Source organism: Berghia stephanieae, chromosome 14 (genome assembly GCF_034508935.2).
Source record: "Berghia stephanieae isolate SIO BIC M18660-M18661 chromosome 14, UCSD_Bste_1.3, whole genome shotgun sequence".
In the NCBI taxonomy this organism is placed as follows: domain Eukaryota; kingdom Metazoa; phylum Mollusca; class Gastropoda; order Nudibranchia; family Aeolidiidae; genus Berghia; species Berghia stephanieae.
In genome coordinates, this window is record NC_088373.1 from 11,355,623 (window position 1) to 11,378,122 (window position 22,500).

Genomic DNA, 22,500 nt, shown 5'->3' on the forward strand with positions numbered 1-22,500 from the left:
TGAAGAATAGGGCTGCTGCATATATTTGAACGCACCTACAGCCATTGTTACTGGACCGATTTTGATCGTTTATGGCTCAAACGATTCGTCTCGAACTATCAAAATTTTCACAATTGTATAACAATTAAGATAAGTAAATGCTTGTGCATAATAAGTCTTTATTTACTTGCAAATATTGCGGATTTCTCACTTAGTGTATTGTAACTAACAAATGTCAAATGGTCTTAACAATCCCATTCTCTTATATCTCATTAGTCTTTAGCGAAGTGTACATTTTTACAGTTCTGATAACAGAGTGTAATTATGGGCCCGTTTTAACTTGAATGTAGTAGAACATATTTTATGTTGGGTTAAGAGTATTTCTATAATTACAACAATGCGCTCATAACTGTTTGGGTTGACAGAATTGTAAATAAACGCACGTCGGTCTGTAGTGTTTCATTCATTGTATTATATTGACAAAGGGGAAACCAAAAAACGTCCACATTATCTGTCTAGGTTAATTGAATCGAAGCTTCCATTCAATTTGATTTTTATTATATTATTTGAGCTTGATTCAGGTCAGGGTAACATGGCCATTGAATATGACACCATGCAGTTTGGAGGACCGACTTTTTCACAAATTTAGGGAGGTTAGCTCTTCAGAAGTCAGATATGCCATAGTGTCATCTGCACCCAAATCATGCGCCATTGATCCTGTAAACTCACGACTTTTCATGAAATGTTTAGATTCAACCATCGACTGTGTAACATTGATTATTAATGATTCGTTATCCTCCGGATCTGTGCCTGATTGTTATAAATTGTAACTCCTCTGATTAAGAAACCAATTTTAAACCTTGGCAATTGTAAAAAAATACCATCCTGTACCAAATATTTCCTTCATCTTTAAGAGTCTGGAAAAAAATGTCTTGAAACAGCTAAAAGACCAAATTTCGGCAAATCAATTGATCTTAAAATACCAATCTGCATACAGGGAAAGACACAGTACAGAGAAGGCGCCTTTGAAAACTGTCGACGACTGTTTGCTATCATGTGACAATGGCGAAGTTTCATTTCTCGCACTGCTCGACTTGTCAGATGCGTTTGACACTATCGACAAATCAATTTTAATCCAGTCTTTCAAATATTGTTGGCATCAACGGCATTGTACTGCGGTGGTTTACATCGTATCTGACTGTTAGAACCTCGGCCATTTCAATCAATGGCAAACACTCAGACCCTTACCACTAAAGTTTGGAGTTCCTCAGGGCTCGGTACTCTGTCCTATACGTTTATGTCCTGTATTTAATAACACTTGGAGAGGTCATTTCTTTTCATAGCGTGAATTATTTATATATATATATATATATATATATATATATATATATATATATATATATATATATATATATGCCGATGATACGCAGCTGTACAAATCCGCTGTGCCATCGTGCATACAGACGGCTTCATCTGGTATCGGGCAGTACTCCACGTCTATTGGGCATTGGGTGCAGGAGCATAAATTATGATTTTCTTTCTCGGAACTTTTTCTGTTTAAATTGCAATAATAACAATGTGAAATAGAATGTAAGCTTCAATTTAATTACGAAAACAGATAAAATGAACGTTTCCAAACGTCCATTTTATCGGTTTTCGTAATTAAATTGAACCTTACATTCAATTTCACATTGTTATTTATTTCTTCGAGCTTCGAGCTGCAACATTTACATAATATTCTGTTTAAATTTTGCTCAATGATTGGGTCCCACAGAACACATAGTCCAAAATACTCCTCACAAAAGTGTTATAAAACACGGATCTTACTCAACTGAACAAACACTGATGCTTTTTCTCAGCTGGCAGTTGTTGTTGCTTCCCTTTTTGAAAATGAAAACGACTGTAAAGAAATCATGTTAAGCTCCAATAAATGTCGGGTTCCCGATAGCTCAGCTGGTAGAGCAGTTGTTTCACACCCAAAGGGACTTGGATCGATCCCGGTTGAATCCGAGAATTTTTTTATGGTCTTTCAGCAATGATTGGATCACTGGGTCAGTTAGATCTGGCTGAGTGTACTTTGCGATAGAATAGCGTCCTATCAAAAGGATAGCAAGCGGTTGCTATTGCCAGTTTCATGATATAGAAAACGGGATAAACTCGGCTCTATTGGCCTCATGGCTCTGAAGGATTAAGAAGGAAGACAGAACCTGATTAACCCTCCCCTTACCAGACATTTTCAGAATTTTCCCCAAAACTTCACACCCAACCAACACAAAAACAGACATTTCTTACTCAAACAGAAAAGCAACAGGCACATTCTATACATAATATTGTATCGACAATAAGAACTCTGTTTACAGGATGTCAAGTTTTTATAGCTATAGCAAAATGAAATGAAATCAGGATGAGAAAAGTGACGGCTGTATCGTAACAAAAGTGACGGTTTTCCAATAGGTGGTAAGGAGAGGGTTAAGTCGTGTTGTGAGTCCCCCAAATCGTAGTGATCCACCACAGCCATTTATAAATGGTTACCATTGAAAGTGTCTTGGATTACTGGGCGACATACACATTTAAAGTATGAGGTAATTAACAAAAATAAATATGACAGCCTCAAAAAAAAAAAAAAAAAAAAAAAAAAAAGAGCAGAGTACCAAACATGGAACATTCGGGCTCTAAACTCTTCCTCAGCCAACAAAAAAAAAACAAAAACAAAAACAAACAATGACAACATATTTGAATTACTAAAAAAAAATAAAAAAAATAAAAAATAAAAAAAAACAAAAGAAACAGATCGACGCCAGAGAAATATTCGGTATTTATGTTTTCATTGTTTTATTTTTTTTTTTTTTTTTGTTTTTTGTCGTTAGCGATACGTCGCTTGTCACTTGTTGGTAACGATCATATTATGGGATGAGAGGTGGGTGAAACATCAAAGCGAAGAAGGGTTTTGAGCCCGAAACGATCAGTGTTTGACATTTTGTTCTTTTTTTTTGTTGTTGTTGAAACTGTTGTATTTATTTTTATTCATTACTTTTTACAGTCCACAGTTTATATAGCACATTAGTATCAAATTAGGGAGGTATCTATAATATGTCGTTCGTGACACGTCACTTGATGCTAATGATCATTGTACTTAAGCTTTGAGCTTTTTTTTTATATAGCGCAATATCCACTAAACGTGCTCAAAGCGCTTTACAATGGGTTCCTGGCAAACAGCAACATTTAACATTTAGGACGGGACTTGACACCATTTAGGCGATATTACATTTTTTTTTCGGAAAGAAACACGCTTTTAACGGCCAGATACTCATTTTACACCTGAACATGGTTGAGATAATGTGAGTAAAGAGCCTTTTCCAAGGACTCAACTATACGCCGAGCGAGCCTCGAACCCAGGACCTTCTGATCCGAAAGCGAGTGTCATACCACTAGACCACATAGCCGCGCTATGGATGAGGAGTGAGTCATACTCATACATCAAGTCATACTCCATAAGTCGTTGGCCATTGGATATCATTGACTAGTAATAATATGAATATAACGTTTGGCGTATGGCGAGCGAGTTTCTCTGTCAAGCTTTGTGGTCTTGGGATATGACAATTGGCTTCGGTACTGTAGGTCCTTGGTTCGAGTCCGGCTGTATGGAGCGCAAAGTTGACTCCTTTGAGTTGAGGCATTTTCTCACTTTGCGCCACTCTGCAATCTTCAACAATTGGATTCAGTAGTCTGATGTCACGCCCCCCCTCCGGCAACGGCGGCCATCTTGGTTCTAAACAAAGAAAATCATTACTTTTTATTCTTCGTGCTGGCTAGAACTTTTCATAAGCCTTTTGATCAAAATGTGTAAAAGTCAAATCATGATCAAATTTATGGGTGTTTTTTTCCCTTTGGAAACGCTTTTATGCTCGCCGGAGAAATATTTCATACGGGCGTCCGCCATTGTTCCTATAGTTTAGAGCCAGTGTTCCTAAGTTTCCATGCGTCATAAGGAAGGAAGTGACGTTACGACTGTTGAAGAGTATTCTGCAGTGAAAAAAAGTAGGTCTTCAGAGTCATTAGACCCACGGAGCTGGAGTTTATATCGGTTTCTATAACATAGACAATATCATAGCAATTGCTCGATAGCCCTTGGACAGGACGCTTGTCTATCGCAACGTAGTTTTTCGCCGGATCTAACGGACCTAACCACCCAATCACTGCAGGATGGACAAAGGTGGAGGGCTAGGGGGGGGGGGGGGGGGGGGGGGGGGTCGGGGGGTCGGAAATATATTAAATACATCGAGTAAAAACAAATTGATGATGCTTTCATTTATTTCACAAAAATATTATGATTATTAATGGAAGACCATTTTAGATACATTGAGGTGTGTACATGTTTATCAGATAAATGAGGAAACCAAATTAAAACGATTGAATAAGAAATACAAAGGAAACAATCGCAACACACTCCGTCTCTCAATGGGTTGTTGACACACACACACACACACCTATTGCTTTTGGGTAACAAAATACATGTTTGCATTTTGGTCACATGTAAAAAAAAAAAAAAATTTAACATAGAAAAAAAAAACAACAAAAAGAGTGATTCACCCCCCCCCCCCCCTGGAAAAAAAGCAAAACAAAACAAAACAATACAACAAAAACAACAATAACAATAACAACAAACCCCCCCCCCCCCACAAAACAAAATAAAATAAATACTATGATCAAAATAGATAGGTTAAAATGGCCTTATTAAAAACTTTTAGACTTATTAGTGTGAGTCCACGAGTATTTACTTGCAAGTCCGATCATCTTAATTGTTATTGGGGCTCATTGATGTTATGGAAATACTCTCGAAACAAAGCAAAATAGTGTCCCTCAACAACGATGTGAAATCAAGCCCATAGTTAGGTGCATTCTGTTATCAGACCCGTTAATAATATGACGGGCTTCTACTAGATATGACTGTTTTCAAATTAATGATAACATACGATAAATTCATCGAAATGAGGAGGATTAAAATCCAGAGAGAACCGGGGTTCTTTCCGTAGCCATCGTTAACTAAAAGCCTGGCACTCGAACCGTCGCCATCGTTAACTTATAGATAGTTCGAAGATGACGTCACTCAGGTCTTTGTTATTGTTTTTTGCCATCCGCGTTTATGAGTAATGCTCACTGAACTGTTTTAACCCGACTATAAACGTTCATGGATACACACAGTTTTGTGTGTTGGTTCGTTATACTTCCGGATGGCAATGTTATGAGCTTCTTCGCCAAGCGCATACTATCTCTAGCCTGACACTGACCAAAAAATTACGTCAAAAGACAAGTCTTCGGCTCCAAAAGAAAACAAATCGTGAGTTGTATTCAACAGTTCAACCAATGGAATCACGTGCTTCCTTGAGCTCTACTAACGACAACCCACTAGACGCTGCACAAACCTAAAAAACGACGTCAAACTATAAAGTATTAGAGGGTTCTAGCGTGGCCTTCGTAAAGTTATGGCCTGAAACTGACCAAAAAATGACGTCAAAATGCCAGTCTTTTGCCACAAAGGAAAACAAATCGTGAGTTGTATTCAATAGTTCAACCAATGAAATAACTTGTTTCGACAACTCTAATACTAACGACAACTCACTAGGCGGTGCAAAAAACCAAATAATGACGTCAAACTGCCAGTCCTTTTGGATTTCAGTATCAGGCTATAACATAACGATGGCTACGGTTCTAGTGTCAGGCCAAAGGTTAACGATGGCAACGCAAGAACCCCACTGGGACTTATTTTTTGACGTCATTTTCTAGGATTTTGCACCGTCTAGTGAGTTGTTAGTTGAGCTCAAGGAACCAAGTGATTCTATTGGTTGAATGAACCATTGAATACAACTCTCGATATGTTTTCTTTTGTAGCCAAAGTCTTGTCTTTTGACGTCGTTTGTAGGTCAGTGTCAGGTTATATAGATAGTATGCGCTTGGCTAAGAAGCTCATAACATTGCCATCCGGAAGTATAACCGACCAACACACAAAACGGTGTGTATCCATGAACGTTTATAGTCAGGTTAATACAGTTCAGTGAGCATTACTCATAAACGCGGATGGCAAAAACAATAACAAAGGCCTGAGTGACGTCATCTGCATACGTTAACGATGGCTATGATTCTTTCTCCTTTTCTCTTCTCTTCTTTTTCTTTCTTTCTTTCTTTCTTTTTTTTATTTTCTATTTTTTATTTTTTACAGAAAGACTTATGCTTAGATGACCGCTAAGACAAACACATTGAAATCTAAGAATCCCATTTCGTGTAGGACCTGGACAAGTTCATCGTGATGAGGCTGGCGAATCACGTGGCCTATTTGGATAGAGTTTGGCCGACGGCTACAGTTCCTAACATGGCTATCAAAGTCCACGGCTTTAACATGTTGCAGTTACAATCTGTTGAGAGGAAACAATGGTAAATGATGATGATGATGGTGATGACCATGATGATGATGAGATGACGATGATGATGATGATGATGACACTAATAATAATATCAATAGCAATAATAATAATAATAATAATAATAATAATAATAATAATAATAATAATAATAATAATAATAATAATAATAATAATAATAATAATTAAAAAAAATAATAATAAAAAAAAAAAATAATAATAATAATAATATACTATACTACTACTACTACTACTACTACTACTACTACTACTACTACTACTACTACTACTACTACTACTACTACTACTACTACTACTCGGCGCATAGTTGAGTCCTTGGTAAAAAAATCCTCTTTACTCACATTCTTTCACAGTACTCAAACGAAAAATGAGTACCTGGCCGTCAACAGCGTTGTCTCTGTCTGAAAAATTGTAATATCGCCTAACAGGCGTCATGCCTCGTTCTACATGTTACGTGTTGCTGTTGGTCAGGGACCCTTAGTAAAGCGCTTTGAGGACATTTAGTGAATATTGCGCTATATAAAAGCTTTAATTTTTTTTACTACTACTACTACTACTACTACTACTACTACTACTACTACTTCTACTACTACTACTACTACTACTACTACTGCAGTTCATTTCGCTCAATCGCACATCGGTTAATCGCATATTCCGCTTATACGCTACACATTCTCGAAAAACGGAATGTTTTCTATAATATAATCGCTCCGTTTCACCGCACACCATCTCCGCTTAATCACTACACCTTAATTGGAGTGACAACCAACAACCATATGAAATCAACGATGCTCTGTTCCCGTTCCACACAACTTTTCGGCAAAAGCATTCGATCAATTCGTAACATTGAACAACAATATACCCAACAGCGGTGAACTGACATCTCAGGAACTACGGGACTTCGTTCAGCAACACAAAATGCAATCACTAGATAATGTCTTCGGAATGGGACACACGACCTCTGACAAACATTGAAAAACTTGACATTGTAGATAAACTGCGTCACTTCATCCAAGAACCAAGAAGAACGCTTGAAAGATGAGCTACATTGGCGAGATTGGAGACAAAAGTTTATAAACAGCTTGCACAGAATAGAAAGCAATCAATGTTTCGCGATTACTGTTCTAACCAACAATTATGTCACATTTTGTTGTCGATAAAACATGAAAATGAAAAGATTTTTTAAAAAGTAAGAAAAAAGAAAGAAGTAACAAAACAAGCAAAAAAACCCCCCCAAAAAAAAACAACAAACAAAAAAAAAACAAAACAAAAAAAAAACAAACAAACAAACAACAAAACAAAACAAAACAAAAAATAAACAACCTCACCCCCCCCCCTCCTCCCAAAACAAAACAACCCAAATAAGTAAAGTAATAAATAAAAAACAAACATTCTAATGAGGTCATGTCTAGAACGTGACGGTCCCAAGCCCGTAGAAAACTCAGAAGTGAAGGTCCGACCTGAATGGCACATGAAAGCTGGTGCTTAGATGTTATTTTTAGCTTCTCTGCTTAATCACACACTCCGCTTAATTGACACACTAACCTGAACTCCCGAAGGTGTACGATTAAGCGGAGTCGACTTTACTCCTACGACTACTACTACTTTTTATATATATATTTTTTAGCTACGCTAACTACGGAGGCAATACTATCGATGCTAAGCGTTTAGATATAATATTCACTAGTATTACAAACCGAACCAATCGTTACAATACACAAAACGCTGTGAAATCATAAATATTTAATGACCAGATTGAGAGAATCTATTAAGAAGAGCGGGTGTAAGCGTTTGACACAAATCCCATGTTTGATAGTCAAAATTCTATTGGTTAATTCTGGGCCCCGCGTCGGCACCTCATTTTGTTTTCCTTAAGCAAGAAACTTACCCCCTGATGCTTTATTGCTGCTTGGGTTATCTTGGTCACTTCTGAAAGTCGACCCTAACTAAAAGCTGCCCCAAAAGAAGGAAAATAAATTATCGCAGGGCTTACACAACATATTTTTGAATGTGCTGTTCTATAGAAAAAATGGGACAACTGAGTGGATCAACACAATGACCGTGTAAGACAGGGATGTATCATGTCTGGATCTTTGGATGGGAGTGGTCATAATATGGGAAAACCTACATCTACCGGTGGTGCTCAATGCCCAACTGTTCATCCATTCTTCTCTCTTATTTGTTTTGATTTTTTGTCTGGAATTGATGGTTGTAAAAGTGTTGATTCGACTATGGCCAGTCTGTCTGCATTATCATTTCCTGGTATATTTGAATGTCCCCGTATACATTGGAGACATAGGTCTACTTTGAAGGTTGTAAGGAATTCACCTAGTTGAGATTTTAAGTTATTGAAGGCTGAGGAGAGTTTATTCAAATCCAGAGGTATCGCAGAGAGGCTTCTATTGCAACTGCCTCTGCCTCGCAGTTTGAGCAGGAGCTCCGCAGGAATTGTGTATATCATCACAGATTTTACCTGGGTATTCTACTACAAACCCACTACTAAATCATCAGTATATGGGGCCTTTTCTGTTTGTAATACCTCTGGTAGATCATTTATGAAAATAAGAAAGAGAGGACAGCTGAGGCAGGAACTTTGTGGGAGACCTTCCTCTAGTACTTCTCTGTTCGACAGTTCAATATTAAATTTTGTTTGGATTGTTCTGTTACTTAGAAATGGTTTAATCCAGAAAACACACTGTATAGTCACCTGGAACAACTACAAAAGACGCCTAACTTATACATCATGAAACAAGACCGAAGCGCTGGATCTTAGATGGCCGCTTGTTCGGATAAGTAAGTAAGTAAGTAAATAAGTAAGTAAGTAAGTAAGTTTAATCCATAAATAGAGTTGTCCATCAATTCCGTAGTCCATCGTTTTTATAACAACCCTTTCCTCCATATTTGTCATAGGCTTGTTGATCAACAAAAACGGCGACAGTACGTTTACCATCTTGGAAGCCATCTGTTGTTTTTTTTCTTCACTTAATCAAAACAATTGGTCTTCTGGTCTTTGCCTTACCCTAAAGCCTGCCTGCTATTTATTTAGTAGGCCACATGTCTCCAGCCACCATTCTCTCAGCGATCTTTACAATGTATGAGGTGAGAGGTATTGGTCCGTAACTTTTCGTTTCGTCAGGTGGTTTATGTTTCTTTAAGATTGGAATCAAAATTGCATTTTTCCGTCTTCCTGGTACTATTATCATCTCCCGTGTTAGATTTATAAGTTTGAGAAGCATATGTTTACCTCTGACGCTTAGATTCATAGCATTTCATTGTATATCGCATCTGGTCCAGGGGATTTCCTTAACATGGGTTTTTGCATGGCTCTGTAAAGTTCTGACATCTTAAAGCCCTCTTCGAACAGATATGAGATAACGTTAGGGGCCTTTTATGTTTAAGGTTTTTAATCAATGCCTTGTCCATCTCACTTCTTTTTGGTGCCTTATTTACTAAAGCAAAATGTTTGTTGAAGATTATGGCTTTCTTTTGGTCATCTACGATTGCTCCTTCTGTAGTTTTCATGGGTTTTGGGTTGGTTTTCGGGGTTTTGTTGTTAATATTATTAAATAAATCCCATTTTCCCCATTTTGATTGAGGTCAATATAAACCAATGTGGCTTCCCATTCTTTTTATTTTAGCGCCGTTTATTGTTCTTTTGACAATTTGGAGATGCAAGAAACTTACCCCCTGATTCTGTACTGCTGCTTGGGTTATCTTGGTCACTTCTGAAGTTCCACCCTAAATAAAAGTTGCCCCAAAAGAAGGAACATAAATTATCGCATGGCTTACACAACATATTTTTGAATGTGCTGTTTTATAGAAAAAATGGGACAACTGAGTGGTTCAACACAATGACCGTGTAAGACAGGGATGTATCATGTCTGGATCTTTGGTTTTGTCAGGGACCCAACCACGACAAGAACTGTGCAAAAATATGGAATTAGATAAACATTTACAGCAAAACCCAATGACCTCGATTTTGCTGAAGACCAAGGATTACAATGTTCATTACATTTTGAGAATGCCCGAAAAGCTCGAGCACTAAACAAGCATCGGGAATGAACGGAAGTTAAAAGATGATTGCACATCTAATTGACTTGTGAGTGACGTGCACTTATTTGCAGGTCTAATACTTACTTATTTATCCGAACCAGCGACCATCTGAGCTCTATCCCCTCGGTCTTGTGCCATGACATAGAAGTTAGACATCTTTTGTAGTTGTTCCAGGTGACTATACAGTGTGTTACTGATGCCTAGATTTGGTGGGAGGAATGTGCATATCAGGTCGTCAAGTAGTTGACATTCAAGCAAGTCGTGTGTTACTGTTTTATTGGGGTGTTGACATAAGGGGCGGGAAGGTGCCGTGAATTTTGTAATTTTGCTTAAATGGGCTGTTGAGCGGTATGTTTTGTGTTCTTGAAAGATGATGTCTTGCTGATGTCTTCTGAGCTTATTTAGGCTATCAGTCTTTATGGGAGTGGTAATAATATGGGAAAACCTACATCTACCGGTGGTGCTCAATGCCCAACTGTTCATCCATTCTTCTCTCTTATTTGTTTTGATTATTTGTTTGGAATTGATGGCTGTAAAAGTGTTGATCCGACTATGGCCAGTCTGTCTGCATTATCATTTCCTGGTATATTTGAATGTCCCCGTATACATTGGAGACATAGGTCTACTTTGAATATTGTAAGGAATTCACCTAGCTGAGATCTTAAGTTATTGAAGGCTGAGGAGAGTTTATTCAAATCCAGAGTTTGGAGGACTGATTTGGATTCTGAAGAAGACAGTGTTGGAAGGTTTTGAAGGGTTAAGCTGAAAAACAGAGGAGAGGTATCGCAGTGAGGCTTCTATTGCAACTGCCTCTGCCTCGCAGTTTGAGCAGGAGCTCCGCAGGAATTGTGTATATCATCACAGATTTTACCTGGGTATTCTACTACAAACCCACAACTAAATCATCAGTACATGGGGCCTTTTCTGTTTGTAATACCTCTGGTAGATCATATATGAAAATAAGAAAGAGGGGACAGCTGAGGCAGGATCTTTGTGGGAGACCTTCCTCTAGTACTTCTCTGTTCGAAAGTTCAATATTAATTTTTGTTTGGATTGTTCTGTTACTTAGAAATTATTTAATCCAGAAAACACACTGTATAGTCACCTGGAACAACTACAAAAGACGCCTAACTTATACATCATGAAACAAGACCGAAGAGCTGGATCTTAGATGGCCGCTTGTTCGGATAAGTAAGTGAGTAAGTAAATAAGTAAGTAAGTTTAATCCATAAATAGAGTTGTCCATCAATTCCGTAGTCCATCGTTTTTATAACAACCCTTTCCTCCATATTTGTCATAGGCTTGTTGATCAACAAAAACGGCGACAGTACGTTTACCATCTTGGAAGCCATCTGTTGTTTTTTTTGGACTTAATCTAAACAATTGGTCTTCTGTTCTTTGTCTTACACTAAAGCCTGCCTGCTATTTATTTAGTAGGCCACATGTCTCCAGGCACCATTCTCTCGGCGATCTTTACAATGTATGAGGTGAGAGATATTGGTCAGTAACTTTTCGTTTCGACAGGTGGTTTATGTTTCTTTAAGATTGGAATTAAAATTGCAGAGGGGTTTTTCATCCCTCTCCAGAAGGAAACGGTGAGTGAGGGCAGTATGTCCGATCCGGAGTCGAGTTATTTTGACCTTGTCTCTTCTTTTTAGCCCCGATTTGTTATGTACGTCTCGACTCCAGGATCGTTCCCATTCCTTTCGGACGTGTTTTTTATATTGATTTTTAAATCCGCGTGTGGGATTTTACTGCTCTCTTGTAATTCTTGGCTCACCGCCTCTTTTGCCAGTCGATCCGCTTCTTCGTTCCCCTGGATACCCACATGACTAGGTACCCAGAGAAAACAAACTTTCTTTTTTTAAAATAAATAATTTATTTGCACCTTCCAAGATATTTGTGATTCTTGGATCGGTGCAATAAAAATTTGAGATCCCCTTAAGTACGGACAGCGAGTCAGACAAGATCAAGAATGTGTTTTTATTCGATCTCTCAGCCAAACGGAGAGCATTTAGGATTGCTCTCGATTCCGCTGTAAAGATCGAAACATTTTTATCCAGGCGAAGTGATCCTGTGCCTTCCGATGAGTGATAGGCAGATCCTACTGCATCTGCGCTCTTTGAACCATCCGTGAAGATGTGAGTATAGTTTTTGTATGTTTGTAATATTGCTTTTAGTGTCTGTTTGTAAATATGTGGGTCTGTTTGTGATTTTTCGAGTTTTGTTAGATCCATATTTATGTTTGGTCTATGTATGGACTATGGTGGTGTCTTTGCCTGGAAGTATGGATGTATCCTATCTAGACTGATGTTCATGTCTGCGATGTCTTTTTTTATTCTGCAACCCAATGGTGGTGTCATTTTTGGGTGCTTGCGAAATTTTTCTTCTAGTGTCCTATCCGTGTAGTGTACGTGTTTGTGTGCTGGGCTGTCGTGCAGCGATGTGACCTTAGTAACATACTGGAGAGCCAGTTGTTTCCTCCTGAGATGGAGAGGTGGCTCATCTGCCTCAGCATAAAGGCTTGCCACTGGAGAAGTGCGGAAAGCCCCGAGTGCCAAGCGCAGTCCCTGATGATGAATTGGGTCCAGCATGCCGAAGTAGGATGGTTTTGCAGAGCCGTATACAAAAGATGCGTAGTCCAATTTTGATCGAATAAGGGTTCGGTATATCTTTAGAAGAGTGTTAGTGTCCGAACCCCATTCCATGCTCGACAGAACTCTCATTATTCTCATTGCTTTCATGCATCGCAGTCTGAGATCTTTGATATGGGCGAGGAAATTTAGTTTCCTATCAAAGATCAAACCCAGGAATCGGGCTTTGTCCTTTACCTCAATTCTGGAATTGTTGAGATAAAGGTCAGGCTGTCTGATGCAGGTGCATTTTTGGCAGAAGTGGACAGCTACTTTTTTTGATGGGGAGAAGGAGAAACCATTGAGATTTGCCCACTCCGACAGTTTGTTTAGTTGGAGTTGTAACTGTCTCTCAATGGTGTCCATACTCGATTTACTTCGATAGCATACAAGAAAGCCATCAACATATAAGGAACAGTCAACATTCTGTCTCATTGCATTCACTATTGAGTTTATTTTAATCTCAAACAGAATGGGAGACAGAATGCTACCCTGTGGAACTCCCTCTTCCTGATCAAACGGATCAGAAAAGGTGGATCCCGCTTTGACCTGAAAGGATCTGTTGTTTAAAAATGCTCTGACAAACATTGGAAGGTTTCCTCGTAGACCCAGATTGTGCAGATCTTTGAGGATTCCGAATTTCCAAGTTGTGTCAAAGGCCTTCTCGAGGTCAAAGAAGATTGCTACCAAGTGCTCACCTTTGGCAAAGGCCTCACGAACGAAGCTCTCTAGTCGAACAGGGTGATCAACAGTTGATCTGTTCTTTCGAAAGCCACATTGGAGGTCGGAGAGGGAGTTGTTGTGTTCCAAGTAGAACACCAGACGCTTGTTGACCATTTTCTCCATCAGCTTGCATAGGCAGCTGGTGAGGGAGATTGGTCGGTAGTTTGAAGCGTCCGAATGGTCTTTCCCAGGTTTTGGGATTGGAATCACGTGGCCAGATTCCAACTAGGTGGAAAAGTCTGTGTTGTCCATATCTTGTTATAGATATTAAAAAGGACAACCAGACTATCTTGTGGAAGATGCCGGAGTATTTCATAACTGATGTTGTCAGGACCCGGTGCTGTGACATTTGTGTCACGGAGGCAGGCACCCAACTCCTCGAGTGTGAATGGTTTGTTGTAGTCTTCAGTGTTTGTAGATGTAAAGTTTATTGGTGTGTTTTCTGCGTTCTGTTTATGGCGCATAAATTGTGGTGTGTGGTGTGCAGACGAGGAGTTGTGCGCCAGCCTCTCGGCCAGAGTGTTGGCAATTTCTTGTTCTGTTTCAGCCACTCGTTGCTTTGAACGGTTTCCCAAAGTTGAAGGCAGAGAACTGTTAACCAAAAGACAAACTTCCCCTGGACGCATATGATATTGACGTTGCCGATGACAAAAAATGTTTTTATCGGTTAACAGCCCCGTATTCTAGAAAAACACGTATATAAGAAATTGGCCAAAAAACTCTTCATTCAAATATCCATCGATTTAAAAGAACCTCATCTTGGTAACGACTCTCAAACCTCGCGGACATTGAAATAGTGGAATTGTCTCACATCTCCAATGTAAGAAAAATACTGTGGTCTTTGCAATATCCAAAATTGAATTTACAGACTTAAAAGTACAAAGAAGAAGAAGGTAATGGTAGGAATAGAGAAAATAAAAGGTATAAAGAACCAACGAAATGGAGTAACGGAAGAAAAAAAAATGTAGAAAAATCGAGTATCTAGGAGCAATCATCTCAGCGAGTGTACGAGCAGCAATGACCATTCAGAACAGTATTCAATCAGCTAAATATTGTATAGTGCGGCTATGTGGTCTTGTTGTATGACAGCGGTTTTCGGATCAGAAGGTCCTGGGTTCGAGCCTCGCTCGGCGCATATTCACATTCTCTCACCGTATTCGGGTGTAAAATGAGGACCTGGCCGTTAACAGTGTTGTCTCTGTCGGAAAAAAATGTAATATCGCTTTACAGTTTCGTTCTGTATTTTACGTGTTGGTGTTGGTCAGGGATCCTTTGTAAAGCGCGTTGATCACGTTTAGTGGATATTGCGCAAAAAAAAAAAAAGCTCAGGTTTTTTTCGATTTATTTTTTAATAGAATTCCAGCAACACTTGACACAAAATTGCAGAATATAAATAACGCCTGTATACATTTATTTATACATTAGATATGAGGATTAGACTTGAGTTGGTTAGGATTAACACCTCACGGTAAGAGGCACTTACATCTTTCGGGATGGCCAGGATCCTGTTTGGTACAACCACTCATGTCTAATTCACATATGGCTCCACGTGTGTGCTAGTATACGGCACCGCCACCCCCCCCCCCCCGAGCAATAACTTTTGGCTGGTCGGCGAAACTATGTTGACGAATTTAAAGACGAGGAAAGTCTCTCCTCCAAAGTAAACAAATCTGTCGGCGGAAAGAAGGACGATCCACGAATCAGGACAACGACGGAAAGGCAAGAGGTGGACAGGCATTGTTTTATGCCCTGGGCACATTAGAGACTGAAATGTTAGCGGCATAACCGTCTGGAGGGCAATGGCAAACCACCGACGTACTCCTTTGCCACAAAACCTGCACATGAAGATGAAAAATAAAAGAATAAAAGAACCGACCGAGCCGGCTCCCCAGAGCCGCCAGGGTCAAATTTCCTGGGAAAGGAAGTATCCAGACAGGAAGGACATCAGGATATGACGAAATCAGCCGAAACCTGCAGATGAGGTTGACTTCCGAGGCGGATGAACCAAACTGTTCTGTTGAGGCTTCATTTGGAATGGATGGAAAAACAGAAAAACGGAAAAGTGGAGAATGGAGAAAGAAAACTAAAAACAAAAACAAAAGTTTCAAAAAAGCACCATCACAATTGGCACATGGAATATCCGAACATTGCTAGAACAAGGAAAACTTCATTTGCTTACGAAAGAACTAGAAAATCAATGCATAAATATCACATGACTATGTGAATGTCGATGGAAGGGCAGTGGACATTTCAACCACGAAGAACACCTTGTCATATACAACAGGGAAAACAAGGGACAAGGATAAGCTACAACCCTGTTTCCGAAAGAATACTTGTTATGCGCCTAGATACGAAAGCAACTACAACCACCACCATACGTGTCTATGCTCCAACGTCAACACATAACGAGAAAGAAATAGAAGTTTTTAACGATCAGTTACAATCAGTAAAAGAAGAAGTAAAACCTCGAGATGCCCTCATTACCATGAATGATTTTAATGCAAAAATTGAGGGTGAGGGTGCCAACAAGGACAGAGTTCTGAGGATTAGGCCCACACGGTCTAGGTACAAAAAATGACTCAGGGGAACACCTTCTAACTTTCACACAAACCAACAATCTCATGATTCTCAACACCTGGTTCAAACGACACGCTAGAAGAAAATTCCATTAGACCTCACCGGATGGACTCACAGAGAACCTGATAGACTACATTTTAATCAGTAAAAGGTGGTTTTCAACTTTCTCTGATTGCACAACAAAACCAGGTGAAGACTGTGACACCGACCATATCCTTCTGACAGCAAAATTTAAGATGAAAGGTTTTAGACAGATAAAAACAGAAGCACGGGTGATATGATATGACACAGATAAACAAAAAGATCCAGAAAAAAATCCAGATTTGTTGCCGAAACAGAAAATCGATTTGAGGCCCTCTATGGCATCCAAGATGAAAAAACACCACAAGATCTATGGATAGATATGAGGACTATATATCATGAAAAAGGCAGATTCTATCCTTGGACAAAACGAAAGAAAAAGACAAAACCATGGATAAGCGAAGAAACTATCAGGCTGGCTAACAGTAAAAGAGAATCCAGAATTAAAGGACAAATGGAAGAATACAAGAAAATTGAAAGGACGTGTCAAAAAACAAATCAAAGAAGATAAACAAGCCTGGCTAAAAAGGGAATGTCTTAACATAAATCTATTTGATCGTTGCAATATGTCAAAGGAAATGTATGATAAAATCAATTCACTGAAACAAAAACAGTTCAAGCCAAACCAATTGGCAATAAAAGACTCTCAAGGACATACCCTAACAGATCCTGTACAAATCATGATGCGATGGAAAGGGTACGGAGAACAACTCTTCAAATCGCATTGGACGAAGGACATAAACTTTCAAAACGACATAGAACCAGAAGAGCCAGCACCAATGATACACGAAATAGAAAAGGCTTTATCGAGACTAAAGAATGGTAAAACTCCGGGACTGGATGGCATCCCAGTAGAACTTATAAAAGCCAATGGAGAACATGCGGTGACGATTCTACACTCCTTATGCTGCAAGATCTAGGAGACATGTCAGTGGCCAGAGGAATGGAAACAACAAGAAATTGTAATGCTACATAAATCAGGAGACACAAAGGAGTGAAGCAATTACAGAACCATAGCACTCATTAGTAATGCTAGTAAAATCTTGCTCTATATCATCCTAGAAAGATTAAAAGTTAAAATAGAAACAGAACTTCAGAGAAATAGGCAGATTTCAGACCAGGAAGAGGTACTGAAGATATGCTTTGCGCACTTCAAGTCATCATAAAAAACTAAATGAAATTCACAAAGAGGCATTCATCATTTTTAAAGATTACAGCAAAGCGTTTGACAGTGTTGAACATGAACAACTTTTTCAGACCCTACACCACATGGGTTTCCCATCACATCTTGTTGCCCTCATGCAATCTTTATACACAAATCAAGAACTTAGAATTCGCTGGAACAACAAACACAACGAATGCTTCACAATAGGACAGGTGTAAGACAAGGTTGCATTCTGCCACCACACCTATTCAATACATACACTGAACAAATAATGAGAGAAGCAGTTGCTGAAAATTTTTGAATTAAAATAGGAGGTCGAAAAATATCAAATCTCAGATATGCAGATGACACCGCATCCTTACTAACAACCGCACAGAATCAACAACTTTCATTAATGAGCTAAAGAACGCAGGTGAGCTTAAAGGCCTCAAACTAAATACTAAGAAGACAAAATACATGCAAATCGGAGAAGGTAAAGATCAAGCCATACTCATTAAAAAAAAGAAGAGAGTGAAGTCGTGTATCATTTTAAATATTTGAGATCCACTAAAACGCAAAATGGCGATTGCTCGATGGATATAAATAACAGAATCGCAATGGCAAAGAAAAGAATGACCTCTCAAATTAATATCTGGAAAGACAAATCCATAGGAAAAAATTTTAAAATAAAATTAATAAAAGTATTAGTGTGGATAGTGATGACCTACGGCACAGAAGGATGGACCCTCAAGAATAAAGACATGAAATGTTTAAACTCTGCTGAAATGTGGTTTTACAAAAGGATGATGAGGATAAGCTGGAAGGAAAAAAGAACAAATAAAAGCATACTGGAAGAGATGGAAGTCATGCTAGAGCTATCAAATGTAATCAAAAGGAGAAAACTCAGTTTTTTTTCGCTCATATATACCGAAACCCATGCACGCTGATGAAAGATGTGATACCTGGGTCCCGACCTCCCATAGTCGGCGGGGAGGTACTTACTGCTCCCGCTGTCTGGAATTCTTTACCATTCAGTGTTAGGATCGGGGTTGTGGATTCCTAGTCATCTTTTAAAAAGAAATTAAAATCTCATCTTATGAAAAGCTCACTAGATTAAATAAAACATCCTTTCAATAAGTATATATATATATATATATATATATATATATATATATATATATATATATTGAATCGTGTTTGATACAAATATGGTACGAAAAGTGCTCGACATGTAGTAATGGAGCGAATTATTATTTTTAAAAAATATTTACCACAATGTTTGAGACAGTCTACATTAATGTTTCAGGCTTAATTTGCCATCGTCAGGACTGAGTTGTTTTGTTGACTGTTGTTGTTTCTTGAAGTGGTTCCGGTTTAAAGTTAATTAACAAGAATTTCCGCCGATGTGGACACGTTCCGTACATCTCACTTTTCGTGTTGAGTGTGGCTTCATGAGGGTGTTTGATTATAGTATATTTCTCTTCCAGGCATAAGCTACATTGTTTTGATGTTGGTGTGTATCCTGTTGCTTTAGATAAAATTTTCCATGAAATGTTGTGGTCTAGTTTGTTGTCTTTTAATTTCCAAATATGTTCGCTGAGTTTTGTGGATGTTTCTTTGTTAGTGTTTCTAAATGTTGAGGTGTGGAGGTTGTATCTTGTTTTGAAATTATTTTCTGTTAGTCCTACATATTTTTCTTGCTTGTTTGTTTTAGTTTCTGTGACTGTGGCTTGGTAAATTAAACTTGATTCTAAGCATTGTTTGTTTAGCGGGCAATGTTCTTTATTTCTGCAGTTGCATTTTCTGGTGGGTGGGTTTTGCTCTTGTCGGTGGTTTATTAATATTTTTTTGTTGTGGCTTGAAATTATTTGTTCTATGTTGCGCATACACGAGTAGCTTATTTTTATGGTATTCCTGTTGATAATTTTATGTAGCTTGTGGTTTTTTTGGAAAGTGTGTATCAATTAACTTCAGGAACTGCTGTCCTATGTTTGTGCTGACGTTTTTGTCGAAAGGTGGGTTGAACCAAGTTATGTGTCGTTTTCTTGTTTTACGTTCTTCACAAGATTTTATTCAATAATTCATGTTAACAGATATTTTTCGTCTCTGAATGCATATGCACGTTTTGGTGGTTGTGCATGTCTTTGTGAGGGTGTATGTGTGTGCGCGCACTTGTATAAATGGGTGTGTGTACAAAATTGTTTTTAATTATGCTTTACAATTTTGTGCGCCTAGAGCTGTTTTGTCAACGGGATTGGGCTCTATACAAATAAACTTTATTATTATTATTTATTTTCAATAATACCAGTTACTAAGTTACTATGCGTCATTACGGGGTAAGTGAGGTTACGACTGTTGAAGTCTATTTATCATTTATATTATTATTTATTATTCTATGCGTCATTACGGGGGAAGTGACGTTACGACTGTTGAAGTCTATTTATTATTTATATTATTATTTATTATTCTATCACCCTATATCTGTTTTCCAACCTGCTTTCTGTCTTTGTCTTGGAATGAGATTACTTAGTTTGTCCTAGTCCTGGTCGGATACCCTGGCTGAGAGGGAAAAAGTCAAATGTATTGTTAGTTCTGGGAGATATTTTTTCTCTCTCTGTTATGCACTGTATTATGTTTTTTTTTTGTTGCATATTATATATCATTTGTAAACATTTGAGTGTATTCCTCTTAGTGGGGACCTCTGCTTGTGTCTGGATGAGACTTTTTGGTGATCTCAAACTTAGTTCTTTGATAGTGTGCTCTTGTAAACTACATCTGTTTCCTATTTGAACCAATTCCCCTTTGTCTTCCCTTTTCTTCGGTGGTTTAATTGTAATTCTAGAATTTTGACAATCCCATTTTCTTCCTTTTTACAGGCGCTGATATGACCTTAATGTGTTGCAAGGAACTTAAAACCCTTAAAAACAAACAAAACAACGATGTGATAAAGGGAAAATGGAGGGCAAACAGAGAAGGGGGAGACCTAGGCCTAATTGTATTTTTAAAACATCCTAGAATGGACAGAGATGAATTAAAGAGAATTATATGATACCGTCAACAGACGAAGGGAATGGGCAGACTTTTGTCATCACAAAGTGCGGGCAACATGCCCTGCCTTACAGAGAGAACGTAAACATAGTTTTGCGGATGCGTATCTCGTCCTCGCTTCCGGTGAAATCGCGCGGTTGGTAAGTTAAATCGTTTGTCACTCAGCGATTTTTAAGTTTTATCGAACCGTGTGTTTAATTTTTGCGGGCAGCCAGCGTCAATGAGGACGACGCTGGATAGTGAGTGAGTGAATACGTATACATTTATTGATCAGAAAGCTGGAAACTCCGTACTTTTCCCAGAAGCAGTCGATGTGGAGGGATCGATGTTTCAACATTTATACAATTTGTTCAAATAACACCAAACTGTGACTTTTGAAAATGTCTCACTACTTTTAAATCTTGAACAAAAATTAAAATTTGATATTATCATCGACCCCCCACCAAGTTATAAAGGCGAAATATAAAGTCAACGAATTTCAAAATGAATTTAGTGAGTGGCTTCTAAACGAGACTAATCACAACAACATCCTTATTATCGGGGATGTAGGCCTACTTCAATATTCATTTTGATCGGAATAATAGGATTCAATAGTCTGATGTCACGTCCGCCCAGCAACGAGCAACTTGGTTCTAAACAAAGAAAATCGGTACTTTTTATTCTTCATGTCGGCTAGAACTTCTTCACATGTCATGTGATCAGAATGTATAAACCTCAAAACATGATCAGATTTATAACGTTTTTCTCTTCTGGATAAACTTTTATGCTCGTCGGAGAAGTATTTCATAAGGGCGTCCGCCACTGTTCCAATAGTTTAGAACCAGTTACTAAGTTACTATGCTTCATTACGGGGGAAGTGACGTTACGACTGTTGAAGTCTATTTATGCTGGGTCGTATCGTCCTGTAATTTTCCAAATCTTCATCCTAAAACAAACTTAGATAAATTGATTTCCGATCACAACTTACTCCTTTTAATGTAAGTTGTCAGAAAATTGAAAAACACCGGAAGACCATTACGTGCCGTGATATTAATAATAATAATAATAATAATAATAATAATAATAATAATAATAATAATAATAATAATAATAATAATAATAATTGAGCTTTTATATAGAGCAATATCCACTAAACGTACTCAGAGCGCTTTACAGGGGGTCCCTGGTCAACAGCAACATGTAACATGTAGTACGGGACATAACGCCTGTTAGGCGATATTACAATTTTTCGGACAGAGACAGTGCTGTTAACGGTCAGGTACTCATTTTACACCTGAGTACGGTGAGAGAATGTGAGTAAAGAGCCTTTTCCAAGGACTCAACTATGCGCCGAGCGCGAGGCTCGAACCCAGGACCTTCCGATCCGAAAGCGAGTGTCATACCACTAGACCACATAGCCGCTGAATTAAAAACACTGAGTTAGACAAAATGAGATCTTATCACAATGAGAGACTCCAAAGACCGGATAAAAAATCTCGGGAAACACCTGATACAATCCTCCGTGTTATCCGAGAGATCTTTGATATCCACGCACCAAAAAGTCCCAGGTTTGAAAGGTTTTGCCAAAAAGAAGGTCATTTAAATCAATCGAAATTATTGAAGGACGAGTTTTCTGGTCAATTTTTTTAAAAATACGTGTTATTTGAGAGTAATCAATGTTATACTATTATAAACCGCTCCGGGGTAAAAGCCGCATTTTCTTGAATTTATTGTTTATTCGTTATAATATCAAAACTTTTCTGGCAGACATTTGTGACCCATCGTCTCAAAACGGTATAATGTCGGAACAAACCAGATGCTTAAAAGCCGAATTAAATTGTTAAAC

At 38.3% G+C, this 22,500-nt stretch overlaps 1 protein-coding gene across 2 annotated transcripts in view; it reads right to left on the reverse strand.

The window, feature by feature from the left end:
- Positions 1-4,272: 4,272 nt before the first annotated feature.
- Positions 4,273-22,500, reverse strand: part of LOC144960002 (uncharacterized) — a 59,511-nt gene continuing 41,283 nt past the window's right edge. Inside the window, exons 5-6 of one of the 2 annotated variants that reach the window (XM_078892925.1) lie at positions 10,101-10,154; positions 4,273-6,389 (exon numbers count right to left, since the gene is read on the reverse strand). In XM_078892925.1, the coding sequence (XP_078749051.1) occupies positions 6,307-6,389; positions 10,101-10,154 (137 nt within the window). In that variant the 3' untranslated portion in view covers positions 4,273-6,306. The remainder of the gene's footprint in view (positions 6,390-10,100; positions 10,155-22,500) is intronic. The other variant, XM_078892926.1, reaches the window with a different exon arrangement.